The sequence below is a fragment of the Labeo rohita genome, unplaced genomic scaffold (genome assembly GCF_022985175.1).
Source record: "Labeo rohita strain BAU-BD-2019 unplaced genomic scaffold, IGBB_LRoh.1.0 scaffold_392, whole genome shotgun sequence".
Taxonomy (NCBI): domain Eukaryota; kingdom Metazoa; phylum Chordata; class Actinopteri; order Cypriniformes; family Cyprinidae; genus Labeo; species Labeo rohita.
Genome location: NW_026129310.1, coordinates 45,546 through 70,107, shown reverse-complemented (window position 1 = coordinate 70,107; position 24,562 = coordinate 45,546). Strand labels below are relative to the sequence as shown.

Here is a 24,562-nt window from a genome sequence, read left to right as displayed (position 1 = left end):
GAAGAATTTCAGTCAGGCTTCAGGCCCCATCACAGCACAGAAACTGCACTTGTTAAAATCACTAATGACTTGCTTCTTGCGTCAGACCAAGGCTGCATCTCACTGCTAGTTTTACTTGATCTTAGTGCTGCGTTTGACACTATAGATCATGACATACTAATAGATCGACTACAAAATTATGCAGGTATCCAAGGGCAGGCTTTAAAATGGTTTAGATCCTACCTGTCTGATCGCTACCACTTTGTTTATTTAAATGGGGAGTCATCTCAGTTATCACCAGTAAAGTATGGAGTGCCACAAGGATCTGTTCTAGGTCCTCTACTATTTTCAATATACATGCTGCCCCTTGGTAATATTATTAGAAAACACGGGATTAGTTTCCATTGTTATGCTGATGATACTCAACTATATATCTCAACAAGACCAGATGAAACTTCTGAATTATCAAAGTTAACAGAGTGCGTTAAAAATGTAAAAGATTGGATGACCAACAATTTTCTGCTATTAAATTCAGATAAGACAGAGATATTACTTATTGGACCTAAAAACAATACACAGAATCTTTTGACTTACAATTTACAACTAGACGGATGTACTGTTACTTCCACTACAGTCAAAAGCCTGGGTGTTATATTAGACAGCAACTTGTCTTTTGAAAATCATATTTCTCATGTTACAAAAACAGCATTCTTCCATCTTAGAAACATTGCCAAGCTGCGAAACATGTTACCTGTTTCTGATGCAGAAAAGCTAGTTCACGCATTCATGACCTCTAGACTGGACTATTGTAATGCACTATTAGGTGGTTGTCCTGCATCTTCAATAAACAAGCTACAGATAGTCCAAAATGCAGCTGCTAGAGTCCTTACCAGGTCAAGAAAATATGATCATATTACCCCAATTTTAAAGTCTCTGCACTGGCTGCCTATTAGGTTCCGCATCAGCTACAAAATAGCACTTCTTACCTATAAGGCACTTAACGGTTTAGCTCCCAGCCCTTTTTAGAGTGAGCCATTCTGTTCCATGTTCCTTTAAACGCTAATGAGTACTTTAGCCGCATTTTTAACCGCAAAACTTGCTAACTAGCACATTATTAAGAAAAGGCGAATTGCAAAGATGCATAAAAAACACCCATATACTCACTTCTGCTGTAGGTGAAACTAGATTACAAATGATTCGCGTGAACATAGACGCATTTATGTAGGCTGCCGGGCACATTTCCTTCAAAAACAAAAAAGTTAATGTTAATCCTCAGCATCTCAGATGTCGGGAGTAAATGATGAGTGCTACTATGTGCATTACTGCATCCAACAATAGAACACCTCAATTGCTCAATCGGAGATAGTCTTGTCTTCCCCTGCACTGGAGTCGAAACAATAATGGTGGTCGGACTGTTCTCAGCGCTCACTCGGCTCAGTTAGGGTGGGTTTAAGATAAGACTGTCATGTCAATCAACTATCGTGGGAGCGGCCTTGGTCGGTGTGACATCACACCGACAAGACGCTGAAATGACCTTATTTGAAAAAAGGCATATTACTTGGATTACATTGGATTTTTCCCATATTAAGATAAAAAAAAAAAATTCCACTGTGTGAATTTATATCATTATAGGGTGGTTGTGTACACACACTGTCAACACACATTTATGTTCAAACTTGTAAAAATGAGTTTTGCATCCGATGACCCCTTTAAATGATTTTCAATGGTCGCTTGGTCACATCTAGTGTAGACAGACTTTAGCTGTCACGCCATGACAACTGTCACCTCTGTTTTAGACACGGTGTTAGTCATTTACGAATAAGATTAAGTGGGGTTTGGATCGAGATTATGATCTTTAAATGATTAATCGTGCAGCTCTAATTTCTGATAATATATGTGTCTCCATCTATTTATGATAATATTTGAAGAGAAACATTACACTTTTAATTCAGAATCATAACTATACATTGTATCAAAGGTATAGTTCACTCAAAAATGAAAATTCTGTCATCATTTATTCACCCTTATGTTGTTCCAAACGTTGGTAACTAGACAGTTGATGGGCCCCAATGATTTCCATAATATTTTTTTCCTACTATGAAAGTTAATGGCTACTATGAACTGTTTGGTTATCAACATTCTTCAAAAAATCTTTTTGTCTTCAACAGAAGAAAGAAATTCATACAGGTTTGGAAAAACATAAGGGTGATGAAGGGTAAATGATGCCAGAACTTTCATTTTGGGGTGAACGTTCCCTTTAAGAAAATTATGTAGAATAAAATTAAGCAAAATCACTACATTTACTAAAATCAAAACATCTCACACATTACAAAAAGTCAGTGAATCCATACCAGAAGTGAGAGTGCAATGTAGCAGATAAAGGACAATCCTCCTTCAAATTGGCAGTGATCAGCTGGATCCTTGGTGAATCTGTAGTGGGGTGGGCCCGACGAGTCCTTAAAAAGAATAATTTTTTTTTTTTACCATTCCTTTAAACATTCTTAAACAAAACATATTTAAATTGTACTGAAATTTGCCATTATAAGCCATTTAGGCAACATAAACAAACTGTCAGCTTTGAAACTGTTAGTTATGATCGAAACATGAACCTAATGCATAACAATACCATCAGAAAAATGTGAATCCCCAAAAGAAAGACAAAGAGGATTCACAAAAAAAAATGGACTCTTCCCATAGATATCATAGCAAGGTAAATACAACTGTATCTTAAAAAAATTTGTACACCACAATTAAATCTACCATAATATAATTTTACCTGCAGTTGCATTTATCCTGATATGACACATCTGAAGGCTGTGATGTTCTCCAGTGAATGAAATAAAGGACTGAAGATGGTGACAAGTTCTATTTCCTTTTCTTTGTGCCACCTCAGAAAAAGAAAGACAACAGGGAAAAAAAGTTACTCAGATTTTCTATCACCAGTGGAGGAAATGTCTTACAAATGTACTTATAATGATTATAATCATAGTTCAGGTCTGGAAACAGTGGTTAAAACTGACTAACATTTTACTGTAGTCTCTGTATTGGGTGCCTGTTTTCCTGAAAAACGTGTGCTTGATCTAAAAATGTGAACCAATATCTTATCATTAGAAGTTATCAGTATTTGAAGAGGTGAAGTAAAAAATATACTCAGAAACGGTCATCTACAAAAACATAACACTCTCATACAACACTCTCAACTCTCCTATATATTCCAGTGTTTTCGAGTGTAAATTACAGTTTAATCACTCACTTCACTTATTCCAGTGCTCCTTTACTCATGAGTTTGAGTTTTAAACACTTATTCCAGTGCTATGCTTTACTTCTCATGAGTTTGAGTTTTAAACTGAGTTTTAAACTAAACATTAATACACACAACAAACACACAGCAACTGTTTTTTTCACCAGGGTCAAACACTAATTTACATTGAAATACGTGCTAATATCGCCAGCGCGCTAATATGCTAATCGCGATTAGCCTCTCCCTTTAATTTCCTCTCACTCACATTAATTATCATAACTTTATGATGGTTTGACTGAAAAATGTTTTGTTACCTGACATCGCCATATGTTTTCGGGATCTCACACATCCAGTCTGCCCCTTCCTCTGTGTTCACATTCCAGCTTCTGTTCTCCGTTGACATCTCACAGTTCAAATTAGTTTACAATAAGAATTTAACAGGCACATAATCAGGAACTGAGCGCGTAATCTTGCGGATCAGTAGCAGCACATCACCAAACTGATTAGTATATTTTCAAACTGCACTAGCAAAAAGGCGCGCGAGGCTGTCATTGGCCAGTTTCGTGAATGACAGTCAGATTAACCAATCTTGATGAAAGCAACCAGGTGAAACAACCAATAGAAATTGTTTCAGAGTGGTAATGGAAAATAACTTTTTTTTTTTTTTTTTTTTTTTTTAACAAACGTGTGTGTATTTAGTTTTTTTTTTTTTTGGCTGTATTATTTGATTAATTGGTCAAACAGTGTTTTCATGACAGTGTATGAATAAAAATGTAATAGTGATATGTAAAAGTCCACACAGAATCTCACTGCTCTTTTGAGATTAAAACTGTATCTATTATAATTATTGTTACTAATGCTAATAATTAAAATTATACATATACATTTGGATTTTGAAGAGGTGTTTTGATCAAAATATCGTAAAATGCTAATAAATAAAATATTAATAATCATAATCATTCAAAAGGCAGATATTTCTTGTTAAAGACATGACATTTATTCAACATACAGATCTGTTATTTTTTTTTTATTTTATTATTATTTTTTTTTTTTTTTTTTTTTTTTTGTTAAAAACAAATTTGAATGATTTAGCATTATACATTATCAATTTGTGTCAATGTTAAAACAGCAGCTGACATTATTTCAATCATATTTCAACTTTGAAGGTCGGTCATGTGCCGACTAGACTGAAAAGAAAAGTCTGTACTGTTGGTCCAAAAAGAAAACTGAACACAAAACACAATATGCTAACTGAATGAAACAACACTTTATTCTGAACCCCTGTATCATATGCTGCAAATACGATTTCTGGATATACATTGGATTTTTCCCATCAGAAACATAAATGTCCATTCTGTCTTTCTTCACTTGGGCTATTTCATTATCTGTTACCAACCAACTGATTATAAAACTTTGGAGTACTTCTGTGGAATCAGGCAGCAGCTGTTGCTATGGGTTTTACTTCTTCTACCAATCTCAAAGCCACTATAATCCCATTATTTTGATAGATAATTAGCCTTCTGTAACCCATTCTTCATATTGCACAGTGACCATTTTCTGGATATTTTGAACCATTTGCATAGATTTTGAAATAATTATATGGAGATAAGCATGTGTTTGCAGGCCAATGCTGATGGCACATTGGGTTTAACTTGATTTGTATATTCCAGGGCTCTTCAACTCCTGATTCATGAACTAGTCCTGAAAACTAAATGTACTGCTGAGTTTAGTTCTATCTCTAACCAAACACACCAAACAAGCTAATCACAGTGTTCAAAATGATTTGTGAATTAGAGTCAGGTGTGTTTAATTAGTGTTGAAACTAAAGTCTGCTGTACACTGGCCCTCCAGGACTGGAGTTGAGGACCAATAGCCTATTGACCTTATGTAGCTGCATCCCTTTTTAGTCCTACATTTGCTGTCTTCTGGTTGTATTTCCACGGTGTTCTAACAGATTTATGAATAAACCTCTCATTTTAAAATCTTCCTGGTCTACTGACATTTGTTAAGACATTTGCTTTAAACATTACAGTGTTTACAATAACTTTTGTTAACTCTACAATACATAAATCCACTTTACCAGCTAAATTACTTAGACAGAAATGCCATAGAAATATACAGAGCTACCGCACAAATGGAAGTTCATTTTTTAAAGATGGTGAATAAGGTCAATACTGTACCCACATAGATCCCAAACCCACTGCCCACTCTGCACCTAGTACCTATATGTGTACTACCTAGGGCCCATGCAGTCAGCCTATATGGGACTGATTATGTTTGCTCATGTCTTACCCAGAATGCTTATGTCAGGGTCCCCTATTTGGATGACCACATGGCACTACCTGGGGACACATTGATGATTTCTAAATTGCCTAAAATAACCAGGTGTTGGTTGTTTACTGTGCTGATTGATTATAGTACGACATCAAAGTACCGCAAGAGCTATGCAGAGCAGAGCAGATGCTCCATCCTTTCGAATCATTCTCGCGGTACTTTGTTGTCATGCAATGATCCATTGCCGCAGCACAAGCAACCAACCTGGTTAATTTAAGCAATATAGAAATCCTGTGCAGAATATGTCCCCAGAAAGTGGCACGTTTGGTCACCCTACCACATATTAGTGATGGGAAGTTCGGGTCATTTTACTGACTCTCTCGTTTGATGTCATTCATCAAAATGAATGGATCTTCATTGAAGTCATTTCAATCATTTAAGTGGCGTTAAAAATTATACTTTTACCAACCAAATTCTCTGAAAACACCTACCTATGCAATCTTGATCATATTCTAAATTAGGAAATCATTATAATGCACCCAGACATAATTTGTAGGGAACATAAATAATTGCTTTACCTTCAGAGTCTTTCATTCATTTGTCACATAACAGACTATATGGGACTGATTGTGTTTGCCCATATTTTGACCAAAGACCCATATGCAATAAACAGATCAGAATGACCCATCACTACCCCATATGTATTTCCCCATTCACAACCCATACAGTGATTACCCATGTGGGTACTACCTTGAGCCCATGTAGCCAACCTATAAAGGACTGATTGTGTATGCCCATGTCTGACCCATATAGTTTGGCAAGAGGGCCCTACATGTCTTTCCCTGTTCAGAACCCATACAAAGATTACTTATGTGGGTACTACCTTGGGCCCATGTAGGCAGCCTATATGGGACTGATTGTGTTTGCCCATGTTTTACCCATATGGTTTGACCAAGAGGGCCCCATATGTGTTTCCCCATTCAGAACCCATATAGAGGTAGCTTATGTGGGTACTACCTTGGGCCCATGTAGGCAGCCTATATGGGACTGATTGTGTTTGCCCATTTTTTACCCATATGGTTTGACCAAGAGGGCCCCATATGTGTTTTTCAGAACCCATTCATGTAGGCCCTATATCAGAACCCATATAGAGGTAGCCTTTGGTAGCCTTTGGGTACCGCCTTGGGCCAGTGTAGGCAGCCTATATGGGACTGATTGTGTCTGCCCATATTTTACCCATATGGTTTGACCAAGAGGGCCCCATATGTGTTTCCCCATTCTGAGCCCATATAGAGGTGGCCTATGTGGGTACTACCTTGGGCCAGTGTAGGCAGCCTATATGGGATTAATTGTGTTTGCCCATGTCTAACCCATTTGTTAAACCCATATGGGCCCCATTTGTGTTGCCCATTTTGAGCCCAAGCACTCATTTCCCATTTGTGACCCAACTAGGTCCCACATAGGGAGCCCATCTGTTTTTGCCCATGTGGGACCTACTTAGCTGACCCAAGTGGGCCCCAGATAAGATGCCTATTTTGGGACCATGCCCACTTGGTACCCATGTAGACCCAGCAGAAACCATGTGGGGCCCACATCATGAACATATGTCTCTGGGTTATTTTGGGTACAATGTGAACATGCTTTTGAAGTGAATCCCATTTTAAACAATTTCTATCCGGTTAGGTGAAATCTGTGAAGTACCTTATACTGTATAAGTTGCAGGTTGGCATTTTTTTGTCATGAAATAGCATCAGGGGCAATAGATAGGTCTGATTCCCATTTAGCATATGGTACACTTGTTATGTTGTCTGATTTTATTATTATTTTGTATGTTTTGGAGAGTAGAGAACTATTACTCCTGATGCTGTATCTCTGGACCAAGTATGAAAAAGAGGCCAGATTAATACTTTGAAAGATGTGTTGAAGTTGTGTGATACCCTTTTCAGCCCATGTGTGTAAGTTAAGTGGCTTCTTATTAATTGTAAAATCTGGGTTATTCCAAATGGGGGTGTATTTTGTGTATCTTTGGTAAACCATGATAAATAGCATTTCAAAGGTAACATTAAAAGAAAAATCATTACTTTTATTCAACAGTGTGTTTAATTTATCAAGAGCGACAGTAAGACATTGATAATGTTACAAAATATTTCTATTTTAAATAAATGCTGTTAATAAACTGTCTAATCATAAAAGAAAAGCGCCACCGTTTCCACAAAATATTAAGCTGCAAAAACTGGTTTTAGCAAACTCTGAACCATATATTATTATTGATCATCAACAATAACTGGGTAGAGGGGCACTGCTTAGGTTTCTGAGCCCTCTGATCAGCATATTCATATGCTGTTCCCCCTTAGTAGAAACCATGATCTTCCCTCCATCTTCGGGCCCTTGGAATCGCCCTAGCCTTCCGCAGTCAAATAAATCAAATAAATGCAGCTTTGGTGAGCAGAAGAGACTTACAAACACATATAAAGTTAAAAAAAAAAAAAAACTCACATATTCTGTTGATCACGCACTGATAATTTACAGTATTTAAGCAGATTCCTACAGACAAAAAAAACAACAACAACAAAAAAAAGCACATGGAAACATCCATGCCCAGTCAATTATTTACATTTTAAGATCCTAAAATACAAACTTTTTTTTTTTTTTGAAGTGTTTTGCATGTGACAGTATTTTAGAAACTTACTAAAAAGAAAAGAAAAAAAGAAAAAGAAAGAAAAAAAATTGTATGTACATTTTTACAACTAATACTACAATATAACTCTTGTTAGATCATGCCTCCATGCCAGAAATATCAGATCCAATCCTGGACACCTGATCCTGTCAGAAAATATCCATTTAGTCTGGTAACAGAACAATTTGTTCGCAAAGTTGTCTAAAACCTCAAACCCATTAACAATTTATTCTTTTTTTTTTTTTTTTTAACTGAATTAACAGTCTTCTGTCAGCCAAGAAGTTGATTGATTAAGCCAGAGAAAAGCAGAAGCAGGAGACGAATTGATGATAATAAAAAAGGAGCAGTATACTGAATAAACTGAAATCCATCAAGTGTTACTATACAAAAAGAGCAGCAATGGAAAATGTACTGCTTTACATCATTGTATATATAATAACATAATACAAATAAGTCATAAAATATATAATATAAAAAGTTTCAAATGATTAGGTGATTATATGATTAAATGGAACAATAAAATGATTAAATGATCATAAATGAAGAATAAATGAAAATAAAACAACACAAATGTATGGTTGCTCTCTTAAAGGGTTAAAGCAACACACAGATTGTTAAGAATCCTTAGATTCTTCAAAAAAAATTTAGTTTCTGTGTTTGTGTTAATCTTCTAATAGTAATTCATTAAAACGAATCCAAAAACAAGACCTGAAACCAGTATGTAATCAACAGCACTACATAATTATTAGAAATATAGTAGTAGATATGTACAGTATAGATCATATATGCATACATAATATACAGGCCACATACACACCAATTGTTTGGCTCAATACAATGTCTTACATATTGAAACTGTTTTCTGCAAAACCCTTGTTCTTTCTCACCTGTCACCTGAGCTCAGTGACAAATCTGCAGGATGTTGTGCAAGTCTGGCTGGTGGTATATTTACACGTGGTCTCTGTCACCCCTGGACACTTTTCTCTCGCTCTCTTTTTTTATTTTTTTTTTCATCCAAAAGCTTGCGTGTTTTATTAATTTCCTCTAAAACACTGAGAAGATCTTTGTGTATATTCCTTATCTCTACAATGGCTTTGAGTACACTGGATGAGACCTTTATTGGATCATCTGTTTTCCACTGATTTCTCATCTGGTGAATCTCTTGGGAATCTTTCGCAATGAAGGCAGCATCAGCAATAACTGAGAGTCCGCCCAACACACCTGATACTGCTGCTGCTCGTCCGATAGACACTACTGTACTTTTGCTTATCTCCCATGACAAACTCAAATTATCTAGAGTTGAGGTACAGGCAAAATTGTGGAACTTAAATATTTTACCTATTAACTTTCTCACTGTAAGTAAACAGAGAGTCAGTTCTCTTCCATTTTCAATGTAAGGTTTAAATTGTTCAAGTCTCTCATAGAGTTGTTTTTGTTTTACTGAATCTGCAATGTTTGTGGCAGCACCGGTAGCACCACCTGCAACACTGACTCCAACACCTGTCAAAGATGCAAAGATGGAAGTTGACAATATTGCACCAACTATTGCAGTGATCACAGAACCTGCCAGACTTGCTGATGTGATGCTGTAATGTACTGCCTCTAGTAAATCTGCTGTTTTTCCCCACTGACTGACTAAGTTCTCAAATTCTGTATAATGCTTGTTGTAGGCCTCATCAAAGGTGCTGACTGACTCAATCAATCTTTGCTCAAGTGCTTCTGGAATTCTCTTGTTTCTCTTTACTGCATCTTCCAGGAATGGTTTTGCTAGAATCTCATCAGCTGATGGTCTGTCTTTAGGGTCACAGCTGAGCATTTGTCTGATTAATTCCTGAAGATTCTTTGAGTATCTTTTTGAGATGCGAGGCAGGGTTCCTTTCATGCTGTAAGCATGTTCACAGCAGCGCTTTATGCTATTTGACTGTGGAGGAAAATAAAGAAAAAGAAAAAACAATTAATTAATTAAAGCAAAATCTGGTTAGCCTCAAGATCCTACTCACTGAGAAAATTTTATATACACTTTACAGCAAGTTTTAATTTGTTGATATTAGTTAATAAATTAGATACCATTTACAGCTTTTTCAAAATCTAGGTTAATGTTAGCTTATAAATATGCAATTTTTTCATTGTTAATTCAGTATTGTTCATCATAATAAATTGATATATAATATTCTTTAATATAACTTGTTTAAAATGCATTTGTTCATGTCAGCGTTTCTCAACTCCAGTCCTCTTTTAAGCCGGGCTCACACTACAGGATTTTTAGCCCGATTTTGCCCTTGATTTTCCCCTGCCGAGAATCGGAGCAAAAATCTTGTCGAGCACCTTGATCGGTCCCGATGTTCTGCACGGATTATCTGGTAATGTGAGACGTTCACAGAACGAATCTTGCACCTCCCGATCTGCTCTCACACAAATCGGGGCTGCCCCGATCATATCAAACATGTTTGATATCCAGGATTTTAAATCGGGATTATCACGGCTATGATTACGTCAGTACTTTCACAACAGCCAATGCGCCACCGCAAAACAGCTGCTGTACGTCCATTGGATAGTGGAGATGGAGGAAACTGCGTCTTATGTTTTTGTAGTAACACTGTCTGTAATATGTTGAAAACATACCACAACCGCATGAAGCAAGGAAAGCAATGCCCCATGCGGCCCGAGTCCGACCCGAGCCCATCTTTTTTCCCCTTCTCCCAAAATGGCTTGTACAACTGTTTTAGCAATTAAAATAGTTCAGTTTTGTATGCAATGGCAAAGTGATTATATTTTTTTTCATTTTTTTATTAAGTTAATTTAGAAAAATGTTTGGAGCATTTTTTGTTCGTTAAATATAAGTTTTTGTTTATTTAAATTACAAAAAAGCAGTCAGCGACAGACAGTGAGTTGATCATAGACTATGTTTAATCAGTTTTGCCTTCTCAAAACATTTTTTTTTATTTTTTAAATTATAAACTACAACAAAACGATTACAATTATAACAAGACATCAAACTAAACAAAATGAAAAAAAAATGTAGTTGCTGAAATGACAATCTGTTGTGTAAGATCACGTGAGGCACTCCCTCCTTCATGATAATCTTAATAATATCTTGTAGTGTGTGATGCGCCACAATTTTCAAATCTTGTAGTGTGTGCATGTTTAAGATTTCAGGGAAGATAATCTGTAACGATTCTCCTTATGTGTGCGCTGCAACCAGATTTCATAATCGGTTAGGATTTTAAAAATCCTGTAGTGTGAAACTGAGCAGGGGAAATTCGTTTAAAGCCGGCTTCACACTACAGGATTTTTAAAATCCTAACCGATTATGAAATCTGGTTGCAGCACACACTACAAGATTTGAAAACTGTGGCACATCACACACTACAAGATATTATTAAGATTATCATGACGGAGGGAGGGCCTCACGTGATCTTAGGCAACAGATTGCCATTTCAGCAACTGTTTACAATTTTTTTTTTTTTTTTTTTTTTTTTTTTTTTTTTTTTTAATGTTAGTTAACTATTATATGCTTTGTTATATAACTGTTTTATATCTATAGATTTTACTTTAGGCAGGTTGTGATTTGAGAAGGCAAAACTGATTAAACATATGAACTCACTGTCTGCAGTTGACCGCTTGGTCGTTAATTAAAAATGCTCCGCATGTAGCATTGCTTTCTTTGGTCCATGCGGTTGTGGTATGTTTTCAACATATTATACAGACAGTGTTACTACAAACATGTTTGATATGATCGGGGCGGCCCCGATTTGTGTGAGAGGAGATCGGGAGGTGCAAGATTCGATCTGTGAACGTCTCACATTACCAGATAATCCGTGCAGAACATCGGGACAGATCGAGGTGCTCGACAAGATTTTTGCTCCGATTCTTGGGAGGGCAAAATCGGGCTAAAAATCGGCTTAAGTTTACTTCACTTTGAAACGTTCCTTCATGGCTTTGCACTGCGCCACTGCCTGCAGCGTCTTCACACACAGGCGAAACTTACTAGAAAAGTGTGAAATGTGACATCATATACCTCCTTAAAAAAATACAATTTAAATTCACCTCTCGCACTCTTTAATGCCCTTTGAATGGAACATATACACTCGTTTCGAACTGGAATCATGGCAGAATATCTGGTGATGTCCACCATATTTGGGAAGTTGAGAAACGCTGGTTTATGTATTTCAGGGGTGCCCAACCCTGTTCCTGGAGGACCACCTTCCTGCAGAGTTTAGCTCCAACCCTGATCAAACACACCTGTCTGTAATTATCAAGTGCTCCTTTAGATCCTAATTAGTTGGTTCAGGTGTGTTTGATCAGGCTTGGAGCTGAACTCTGTAGGAAGGTAGATCTCCAGGAACAGGGTTGAGCACCCCTGATGTATTAGCATGGTATAGTACAGTGGCTCCCAACGACATCCCTGGAGGCCCCCAACACTGCATTTTTTCCATGTCTCCTTAATCAAACACACCTGATTCAGATCATCAGCTCATTAGTAGAGATTTTGAAGACCTGAAACGGGTGTGGAAGATAAAGGAGAGATGCAAAATGTGCAGTGTTGGGGGACCTCCAAGAACGTGGTTGAGAACCACTTGTATAGTAAACGTGGTAAGTAAAACTGTTTTGGTTTATACACAATGCACTGGGAAAACAGGGAATGTGATGTCATTATTAAATAAACAACATTATTAATTAAATAACAATTTGATATTATTTAATTAGTTTGAAATGTAAATGCTATATTGTGTTAAGTATCTTGTGCAAAATCTAAGTGAAATTCAATCTAATCATCAAAAATTTTAGGATGTTATAGTAAATGTATTCTGACCTCCACAAATACTGACAAACCTTGAGACTTTATAACATAATACAGTAATTGTCCATTAATGTTCTTGATAGTATAATTGTGATTAATAATGTTAATTAAAAGGACTTAGTTCAAATCAAATATTAATTAGAACCAATTGCTTTGCAAAATGATTCACAGTTTCAAGCGTTCAAAAAGTGTTGTCAATGCAACAAAAACACAGCCTGATTCATTTGTCAATTTTAATTTGATAATTCAATTGATTCAGTAGCTTTTCACAATATACACTGATTAAAAGCAGCTTTAACAAGGATTAATCCATATTTAATTTGTAGAGTGAAGACTACGTAATGCTATTTTAAATTTGTGACCCTGGACCACAAAACCAGTCATAAGGGTCAATTTTTCAAAACTGAGATTTATCATCAGACAGCTGAATATGATGAGCTTTCCATTGATGTTAGGAGAGAACAGCATTTGGCCGAGATACAACTATGTCAATATATGAAATCTGTGGGTGCAAAAAAAAATTTGAGAAAAATCACCTTTAAAGTTGTCCAAATGAAGTTCTTAGCAATGCATATTACTAATCAGAAATTACGTTTTGAAATATTTACAGTAGGAATTTTACAAAATGTATTAATGAAATGATCTTTACTTAATTTCCTAATGATTTTTGACATAAAATAAAAATTTATCATTTTGACCCATACAATGTATTTTTGGTCCAGGGTCACATATATTCAATTTCTGACACTTTCTTACATATTCTTTTAACATTTATTAATAACAAATGCTGAAATGCTGTCGTTTTACAATGCATGCAATATAGTATAGCATAATAAAATAATTTCATAATGTTGTACTTCATTCTTAATTAATGGCCACAAGAAAAATATGTGACCCTGGATCACAAAACCAGTCATAAGGATAAATTTTTCAAAATTGAGATTTATACATCATCTGAAAGCTGAATAAATAAGCTTTTCATTGGTGTATGGTTTGTTAGGATAGGACAATATTTGGTTGAGATACAACTATTCGAAAATCTGGAATCCAAAGGTGCAAAAAAATCAAAATATTGAGAAAATCACCTTTACAGTTGTCCAAATAAAGTTCTTCACAATGCATATTACTAATCAAAAATTAAGTTTTCATATATTTACAGTAGGAATTTTCCAAAATATCTTCATGGAACATGATATTTACTTAATTTCCTAATGATTTTTGCCATAAAAGAAAAATCAATAAAAAAATAAATAAAAAAAATTGACCCATACAATGTATTTTTGGCTATTGCTACAAATATATACACTCAAAAAAATATTTCAGCCCTTAACGTAATTCAATTACGTACATCTTTTCCATTCATTTAGATTACGTAGTTTTAATTTAAACAGATCAAGTAAACTTAATGTGATTCAAATGCATCAGTCTTACGTAAATGAAACAGGTAAAGTTGACGTAACATTTCCCAGTGTTAAACAAACCCTGCTCAGTGTTCATGTGTTTCCACACTACAGAGTGTTCAAGTAGCATTGACACAGTGTTGGAGTTAAGGAGATCATTATGTCATGATTGACCAATAATGATCAACACCTGCTGTTTACAAGCAGAATCACAGAAGGAAAGAGAAACACAAGAATCAGACACAGCCAAAGATAAAATGAACTTAAATAAATGAAGACATCAAATCTCTGATTAAACAACTTCACAAACAACATTACTGATTGACTTGATTTCTGTAATATATCCACTAATATTATTTAAGAACATCTAAACAGAGGTTTAGATGTTTTATTAAAAAAACTTTTCATTTGACCTCACCATCATGGTGAACAAGGTTTACTTTAGTTGGGCTCTGGACCCTTGACTTTCTTAGTTTAGTTTTTTTTTTTTTCTCTTTGGTTGCTGTATTTGTGTTTGTAGAGCACATTTGTTATAGCAACAAACAAACAAGAACAACAACAACAACAACAACAACAACAACAACAACAACAACAACAACAACAACAACAACAACAACAACAACAACAACAACAACAACAACAACAAAAAAAAGAGTTTTATTAAATGTTCTTGGTTAATTATTATTGAAAGTGTACATCATATAAATCATCATCCAGTGGTCTGATTTGCTGATATCGTTCTGTGGTTTACCTTTTGGTTTCATGATATCTACATGTTATGAACTGTTACTATTACTACTTTAAGATCACCAGTATTACTTAGACACACACAGACATCAAGAATAAGCATATTAATCTCAACAATGGTGACATTCAACAGCTGCATGCTGGGAGTCATGGGTGAGTTTTATAATCTGCTGTTACCCAGCATGCAGCTGTTGAATGTCACCATTGTTGAGATTCAAATGCTGATTCTTGATGTCCGTGTGTGTCAAAAGGATACCATAGATTTCAAAGTTTAATGTATAAGATAAACTATAATAGATAATCCATAATAGTTCATACACCTGTTGTAAACATTATGAAAATAATAGACTAACCGCATGAGATCAGTGCATCAGGCCACTGGATGATAATGATTTCACAACCAAAAAAAATTTACCAAAAACACCAAATCAGACTTTTTTTATATTGCTGTAATAGATGTGTTTTATACACACAATTACAGCAGCCAAGGAAAAAAAAAAAAAAACAAAAGTCAAGAGTCCAACTAAAGTAAACCCTGATCGCCATGATGGTGAGGTCAACTGAAACTTAAAAAAAAAATTAATAAATAAAACATCTAAACCTCTGTTTAGATGTCCTCAAATAATATTTGTAGATATATGACAGAAATCAAATCAAACTGTAATGTTTGTGGAGTTGTTTAATCAGAGATTCAAATCAAACTGTAATGTTTGTGGAGTTGTTTAATCAGAGATTTAATGTCTATTAAATTTATTTAAGTTCATTTTATCTTTGGCTGTGGCTGATTCTTGTGTTTCTCTTTCCTTCTGTGATTCTGCTTGTAAACAGCAGGTGTTGATCATTATTGGTCAATCATGACATAATGATCTCCTTAACTCCAACACTGTGTCAATGCTACTTGAACACTCTGTAGTGTGGAAACACATGAACACTGAGCAGGGTTTGTTTAACACTGGGAAATGTTACGTCAACTTTACCTGTTTCATTTACGTAAGACTGATGCATTTGAATCACATTAAGTTTACTTGATTTGTTTAAATTAAAACTACGTAATCTAAATGAATGGAAAAGATGTACGTAATTGAATTACGTTAAGGGCTGAAATATTTTTTTGAGTGTATATAAACCTGTCATAGATGGAACCTTTTTTTTTGTTTGTTTGTTTTTGTTTTTTTCTAAGTCTGTAAAACCATGATGAATGCTAAGACAAGAAAATACTCTAAAACTGCCAGCATCCATTATAAAACATTTGCATCCTTTTTTGCCAGTAAGAAAGACATTTGCCTTAGAAATAAAGGAAATAAAGTAAAACAACAACTTTAGTGGAGTCAGAATTATTATATTTAATTATTCATGTCATCCTTCAACTGCTTTCTGCTCCAAAAATGAACTCATCAGTAATATTTTTGTAATTTGTTTTTGATTTAATACATTGCTTTTTAAAGAGAGAAATGCAAAAATACTCACCCACACATCCAGCATGCAGAGATCATGGAGTAACCATCCCAATGACCAAATGTCACTACAAAGACATGGATGACAATGGTGAAAAAAAAAAAAAAAAAAAAAAAAAAAAATCTGGTAAGTTTACTTTGGTTAACACTTTATAATAGATAAATGTTGTGCATATGAGAATTTGTTGTGCATTCAGTGTACCTTTTTGAATTATATTTCTTCTGATAAACTTCTGGACTGAGATAGAGCGATGCATATGCAGAATCAGTTGTGGGTGCATCACCTCTGAAAAATGAAAATGTATTCAAAATGACAAAATCTTCAAGAGGGATGCACCCTTTTTTTTTTCATTTTATTTATTTTTATTTTATTTTAATAAAAATGCCACTTTCAGTCTTCAAAAAGACTACATTTATTAATAGAAACCATTACTTTAAAATCTAGTGAATTTGATGTGCAGACAAAGCAGGGTTCATGTGACATTATCTTGGTTTAATATCATTTAATGTAATTACTACTGATGATATACTGATTGTAAAAGACAGTGATTACAGTTGAATAATGCCAGAAGAAAAAAGCGTTGACCTGCACTTGTGCAGAGAAACAGAAACTGTTTCATGTTTTAGAAATAAGAGAGGGTTCTGTTGCTGTCACTTTTCACCAATTGTTAGTTTTGTCCAAGAATTTGATGCATCACTAGACTTCATTACTATTTTTACCTTTCCAATATTTTTGAGCATCCAAAATCTCCTAGATTGATGTAGCCATCTTCAGTCAGAAAAACATTCTACAATGAATGCAGAGAATTTAGATAAGTCATACATGTGGTCATAAATCATTTATTGAGATTTGTCAATATCTACCTGTGGTCTAATATCTCTGTGAAGCACATTGTTTTCATGAATGTACTGCAGGGCCAGACAAATCTGAACAAACCAGTCAAGAATCTGCACACAGATAATACACATGAACATAACGTAATATTGTTTAACACAATTATATCGTTCTTTCTCCGCCTTTATTTTCTTTATGTGTTTCTCTTTAGTAAACAGAGAACCGAAAATATCTTTTTTTTTTTTTTTTTTTTTTTTTTTTTTTTTCCTAGGGCAGCATGATGAATTGTATTTTAATAGTGGTCATTTTTGGTTCTCTCAATTTATTAAGCATAATAGTCTGTGATATTCGCCCACTTTGTTTTTTTTTTTTTTAAATCAAAAACTTAAATCGAATCGGTAACAAGATTTCATGGTTGCAGTTGCCAGATCTCAAGAGTTTAAATCCCCCAAAGTTTTTCTCTGTAATCATTACATGAAATGTAAAAAAAAAGAAAGAAAGAAAGAAAAAAAAGGTTAAAAATGTGACAATAATCGTAATTAGTGATGTGACGTTCTGCGCCGAGGCTTCGAAGCTGGTATCAAAAAAACGAAACATCTGGCAGTGAAGCAGTGTACCGGAGCTTGATTCGTTTTGCCATAAACACGTGATCAGTGACGTCCGAAGCTTCATTTTCCTCTACAACCACGTGACTGCTTCGTAATCTGATTCAAAAATAGCGCGAACCCCATTCTACAATTCTACAATAATGTTCTTTTCTTTTTATTATATATACATGAGCCTTACCTATGAACTCATAGGTATAGGACTAAGGTTTTTTTTGTTTGTGTGAATAAGGCTGCATGTGTTGATCAAGGCAGATTTACAAAAAAAAAAAAAAAAAAAAAAAAAAACTGTACAAGTTAGTTTGTCCCATTTATTCATTCTTTCATAAATTCATTAATAGGCTATTGTGTACTACATACACACAGAAAAACTGTTTTCAGAGCACAAAGTGTTTTATTACATGAAACAATACAAAATATAATAATAATGCCTAATAATAATAATAATAACGGATCCTCTGAAACATGCAACACCTTCACCTTTTGACCACAAGATGTCATTAGTGTGCACAGTGATGGAAAGCTTCGAGTAATGAACCTTTTTACAATACATTTGAAGGGAAAGCTTTAGTGCTTCGGAAAGCTTCATTTCACCATCACTAATCGTAATTAATAACAACAATTATATTTTTGGAGCAAAATAATCTTTGTTAATCATTTAACCATTATTGTTTTTGAAAAAAAAAAAAAAAAAAAAAATTCTAACCAGCTGTCACGGTTGGGTGTGGCAAGGAAACGCACGAAGACGCGATTAACACTAACAGGAATCTTTAATCAAATCCAAACAGGTAATTCCAACAAGGGCAGGAGAACACACAACCAAAATAACCTTGAGATCCGACACAGACATAAAACTGAATACAACTTATAAAGAGTGGCTAATGAGACACAGACAGGTGGAGCAAATAAACCAATAAGGACACAACGAGGGTAGGAAGAACCAAATATGGGCACAACGGGAAAAACCAACTAAACAGTCCAATGGGGAGTGACAATGGGCAAAACCAACAAAAACAGTTCAAGGGGCGTTACACCAGCATATTTACTCACCACATAAACAGCTGTACTGTTATAGGCTACTTATTTATCAAAGGAATTATGCATAACCTGTAAGTTTAAAATTTATGCTCATTAAATCAATTTATTTTCATTGGTCTAAAATGTCTACACAAGACACTCACCTGTTGTTCTTCAAAAAACCCGTTATCTTTCTGTGTTTGCATTTTCTTAAAAAGATCTCCTCCTGCACAATACTCCATCACAATATAAAAGAGCCCAGATTGTTTATCTAAAATAAATAAATAAATAAAATCCAGTCAGAGAAGACTTTAACCAATATTACATGTATTTATAAGTGTAATGGGTTTATTTCACAGCTGACAACTACACACATTTTGTTTAGTTCATTTTGTTCACTTTCCTCTGGTCTAAAAGTGAACCTTAACTATCAGTGCATAGACCCCAAAATGACCATTTTCCAACTTAAATGAACACACCTTCAAATGAATCCACATAAGAAACAATATATCCATGAATCATTTTCTTCAAGATCTCGATTTCCTTTTTGACTGTAGCCAGCTCTTTCCTCTGAGGGGAACAAATGTATTTTGCATTTGTTATAGACAGAAAAACAACAACAACAACAACAACAAAGGCATATTTAATAGCATTTGAATAGCAAACAAAAGATGTGATTAACATGGTCAATACTCAAGTAAATCATTGATCATGTAAATGCTTAATTGTACTTACATCTCTTGAATTTAACTGTTTGACCACAAACTGATCTTTCTCTTCATTATTCACCAGAAAGACTATTCCTGATGCCCCTCGTCCAACAACTTCTTTTATGGTGTATCCATGTTTTTTAACTCTTCTACAATCAAAATTTGGAGTCATTTCTACAAAATACTACTACTTAAATACAATACTACTACAAAGCAATAACCACACTACCATGTTCATAAAAAAAACAACAACAACAATAATAAACAGTTAAAATGTCAATGTAAATTGAAATTGTTCCTGACATCTAGTTGCTGTCTATACAGTACTGAATTTAGCAGATGAAACCCCAAGTGACTTGCAAATGAGGAACATCACAAGCAAACCATCATATTCATAGTACATAATGCCAGTGTTTAATAGAAAGCTGGACTGGAAAACAAGCAAAACAGAAGCAGAAAAGAAAAGGAAGAGTGTGTGTATGCATATAAGTGCCTTGGTTTTTAAGGTTGTGGTGTGGTTCAATGCTTGCAGAAGACAGTAGAATTTACAGTAGTATTTCTAGAGTTTATTGCATGACATCTGTATACTGGACTGACCATCCAAACAGGGTATTTCCCTGCTTTACATGATGAGGATGGATGGATGAAGTTGAAGTTATGTTACTTAACAGTGAACAGGAAATGACTGTTACAGAATTGCAATGATTATCTGTGCCTGCAATTGTCATCTCTTTTCTACCTACACATTAACTGTAAAAGTGTGATGTCAACAGGACAATTACCAGTATGCGGTACTGCAAATGTGCTGCTTAGTGCACAATCTTTGCTTCCATGACAAAATAAATCATATGTTCACAATCTGAATGAACGGTGTTTGAATATAACGGTGTCTTTCAATTGAGCTGTCTTTGCAAGCTGCTTGCACAAAACTTCTCAATGTGTAATGTGATTCATGAGCAAATGTCTATTGTGTCATCAAAGAGTAAAAAAAAAAAAAAACCTAACATTCAGAATTGACATGAAACATAATACAAGAAAATTTCCAGCCACTATCATTGTTGTTAAAATCTAAAACTAAATGAAAAATATAATGTATTTTAGCAGCATAACTTTTTTTTTTTTTTTTCAAAAAACAATGATGTTCAATTTTTAACAAGAAGACACTAAACACTCATTGCTGCATTTTGTACATGTAACAGTTTGAAACAGTTTAAAAATGTTTATACAGCTGTTTATTTTTTGGTAACATAATACCACGTTTTAGATTTTTATTTTTACTATCTTATTTTTGACATCAGAGCCCGCATTCACGAAACATCCTAAGATTAAAAGTACCTCATAGCTTGCCGATTTAGGAGAAAATCTTAAAAATAATGGGTGTCTCAGTCCTAAATTTACACTGTCAGAAAAAAAAAAGGTACACTGTAAAACCCAATAGTTTACCTTACTTAGTTACAATTAGTTATCATTACTTAGTTACTATACTTACTAGGTTTTGTTAAGTTACAGCTACTTTCAAGGCAAATAAAACAATTTACTTACTTGCTTTGAGTGATTTTTACTTAAAATATTCAAGTATCCACAAAGAAACCAATGACATTAATAAACCAGTGAGAGGCAGATGTGCACTAATATGTTGCTAATGTGCAACATGACAACAGAAGAAGAAGAAAAGAAAGTTTTTGAGATGGGGCAATTTTTAGTAGACTTTTCACTCACATCTTTCTTTCACTATTTGAATTCACTCATTTCCCATCATTTTCAATACAACTGAAATAGTTGAGAGAACATCACATAAGCTGACTTCATAAATTAATGTTGATTTTCCTGAAAAGGTTTTTTTTTTAATACTCACCATTATAGTGAATAGTGTTACTTTTGGTTGGGCACTTGGAACTTTGTTTATATTACTATAGTTTTCTTTCTGTTGTTGCAGCAATGCAGCATGAAATCAGAGTTCTTTGATTTCAAAGAAAGAAAAGTAATAAATAGATTGCTTTTAGAAGGTGATCTATATTTTAATTAAATCATTAGGTTAAGCGTTTTTCATGCTGATGAATGATTTTTTTTTTTTTACAATTTTATTTTATTTTTTTTTTTTTATGAACACTGTAAGAAGCTTTTAACTGCGTTGATTTAATATTTGGGGTAATGTGCGTGAGTCACACACAGACTTCAACATTCAGCATGTGAATCACAACAATGGTAACAACTCAATTTTATTTATTTTTATTAACTATCAATAACCATTTTATGAGCTTTTTTTGTTTGTTTTTTGTTGTGCTACTACTGACACAAGACAGCAAATGAAATTGGCAAATACAAACAACAACAGTAAAGCAAAGCAATTTTTAATAAATTATTCATGTCGCAATGCACTCTGGGTGTCAGTGAGTAGCTATACTAAGTCAAGAGTAAACCTAAAGTAAAGAATCAAGTACTCTCAACAGTTTTTTGTTAGTTACTACAACTCTTGTGTAAGTAAACTATACTAAGTAAGCATTTGTCTGTACAACATACTATTCCTATTTCACTTTACTTAGTTTTTTTAAGGTAATCAGTTTCCACACGTTTTACAAGTAAAGTCAACTAATTACATTTTACAGTGTACACACTGGGGCGGTACCCTAAGGTACAAAAGTGAAAAGGTATATCTTTGTACCTTACCTACCCCTAAACAGTACATATTAGTACCTAAGGTATGCTGACATCATCATAGCAACGGGGTCAACCCCGCCCTTACGTTTAGCTTAAAACTTGTCTCTATTCCTTAGTAAACGTTTGTCTCAGCAGCTCTGTGAATAGGTTTTAAGAGAAAACTCTTAGCTAAGAACTTTTACTGCTGTTTAGGAGAACTCTTAGTGGTAAGATAAATGTTTTGTGAATACTGGCCCAGATTGTGATTTGCTGAATTATGCTGCTCACTCTAAATTGATGTTGCTCAAATTCGTCATACAATTTACTCACCATGGAATGAAGGAGGTTGTTCAATGCTCTTATCTGAGGAGTTGCTGTCATCACTAGCTTCAGAGAGTTTGGGATATTCATGCAACTTTAAGAAAAAAAAAAAGTTACTGCTTTTTAAGTGTAATTTACATAAAATACTGTTTATTGAGCCCCTTTAGTGTTCAGCATTTAATTGGAAAAACTGTCCACAAGGTATTGTTAATATGTGCTCAAAAATTATAGGCGTTCCCGTATGAAGTCTTACATCTTACTATGAACAGCAAATGTGTTAAGGATGACACATAAAATAACAGGAAATAGCACACATTTTTACTTTGAGTGGATGCGCCTTTGGCGAAGTTTCAAGACAGTCAGATGTTTTACACATCATTATAAAATCACTTTGTGCCTGAATCAGTGTGTTTATGTAGCACATTTAGCTGATTTTTTTCTTCTTCTCCATTTCCAAGGAAACTGAAAAATCTCTAAACTAAACTAAATATCAAGCAGGCTTGTGCACAATTCAGAATTTCAGAATTGGCCGCCATTCAATTCATGAGTTGGAATTTGAATTGAATTGACTCCGCCCCACAGGAAGTTGAATTTAAATTGGAGTTGGAATGACAGGAAGTGGAATTAAATTCATGGCAATTCAAAGACATTCCACACAGTCATACAACAGAAAGAATGTGTTGAATCTCACATACATGATTTTGTAATTTAATAGCATAATTTCATTACACATAACTAGTCACTCCTCATCCCTGCATACATTTTGTTCCAACATATAGATAATGATCAAATTCTTGAAATAAATTACTCCCTCAATGTTTGATTAGTTTTGTTCAAAATGTTATTTTCATTTCAAAGTAATCAAATAACACTATGTCATTGTAAATGCAGTTGTCATTCATTCCAATGCAAAACTCCGTCCGGTGTTGACCATCAAATTGTGTAGAAAAGAAGCTTTCAAACAAATGTCCACCTCAAATTGTTTGGCAACCATTTTAAATACTTGGTTAAAGCAAAGCATTCTGGGATATGGAGTCACGTTCCATTGTGTTCCACAAAATTACAGTTCCAATAAATCAAACTTAATTATGTGTTCTGTGACTAGAGCTTTTAACATTCATTGCTGGGGGAAAACATTTCCTGTTAATGTAATCTGTACAAGTAGTTCAAACTAATATCACTTATAGAATATGTAATGAAATCATATCTGACATATATTGTAAAGCTTCATTGTTAAACACTTCACTTACGTATATGAATTTCTTTGAATTTGTATTGAATTGCAATTCTGCTTCCTTTAATTCAAATTCGAATTGTAATTCTAGATCCTGTTTTTGACATCAGTTCAAATTCAAGAATTGAATTGGAATTTAGGAGTCATTCTCAATTCAATTCTGAATTGTGCACAAGCCTGATATCAAGGTGTTTTCCCCAGTGCATAACTCACTGTCACGGGCCAGCTGGAAAGAAAGGCTTTTTAATTAATGCAAAAATAAAACAAAACTACAACAAAAACTACCCCGAGGGAAAAACAGGCAGGCAGGTCAGAACAGAGCACCAAACAGGGCACAACACAGGTCCATCCAACCCCCAACATGACGAATAAGTGAATAACAAACAGCACAGGACTACAGACACAAGGAGACCAAACAGGGCTAGTAATGAGGGAGACACAGGTGGAATCACTGAAACAATAATGAGGTAGCAGATGTGTGGGGTCAAACAATAAGCCGGAGAAACACATGGCACCAAACAAACACAACACAAGCCATGTGCTTACACAAACAGTGTCCTCTGGTTGCCATCCGGGGCACACCAGCTGACGACTGTGACACTCACATGGTTATATTATCATTGGAAAAGG

General features: G+C 34.5%; 1 protein-coding gene and 1 long non-coding RNA gene across 2 annotated transcripts; both read right to left on the bottom strand.

Annotated features, from left to right (window-relative positions):
• Positions 1 to 2,049: 2,049 nt before the first annotated feature.
• On the bottom strand, positions 2,050 to 3,855 carry LOC127160582 (uncharacterized). Its single transcript, XR_007826787.1, has 3 exons — positions 3,535 to 3,855; positions 2,756 to 2,867; positions 2,050 to 2,435 (listed from the first exon to the last, which is right to left on the bottom strand). It is a non-coding gene; the product is annotated as an uncharacterized LOC127160582 (long non-coding RNA).
• Positions 3,856 to 7,968: 4,113 nt separating this feature from the next.
• LOC127160577 (probable serine/threonine-protein kinase DDB_G0284251) lies at positions 7,969 to 20,533 on the bottom strand. The gene is made up of 8 exons (XM_051103215.1): positions 19,766 to 20,533; positions 19,510 to 19,600; positions 19,195 to 19,301; positions 17,438 to 17,521; positions 17,294 to 17,361; positions 16,776 to 16,859; positions 16,587 to 16,641; positions 7,969 to 10,092 (listed from the first exon to the last, which is right to left on the bottom strand). Exons 1-8 carry the CDS (start codon positions 19,910 to 19,912, stop codon positions 9,136 to 9,138), a joined length of 1,593 nt encoding a protein of 530 aa, XP_050959172.1. The 5' UTR covers positions 19,913 to 20,533; the 3' UTR covers positions 7,969 to 9,135.
• Between the last annotated feature and the right edge of the window lie 4,029 nt (positions 20,534 to 24,562).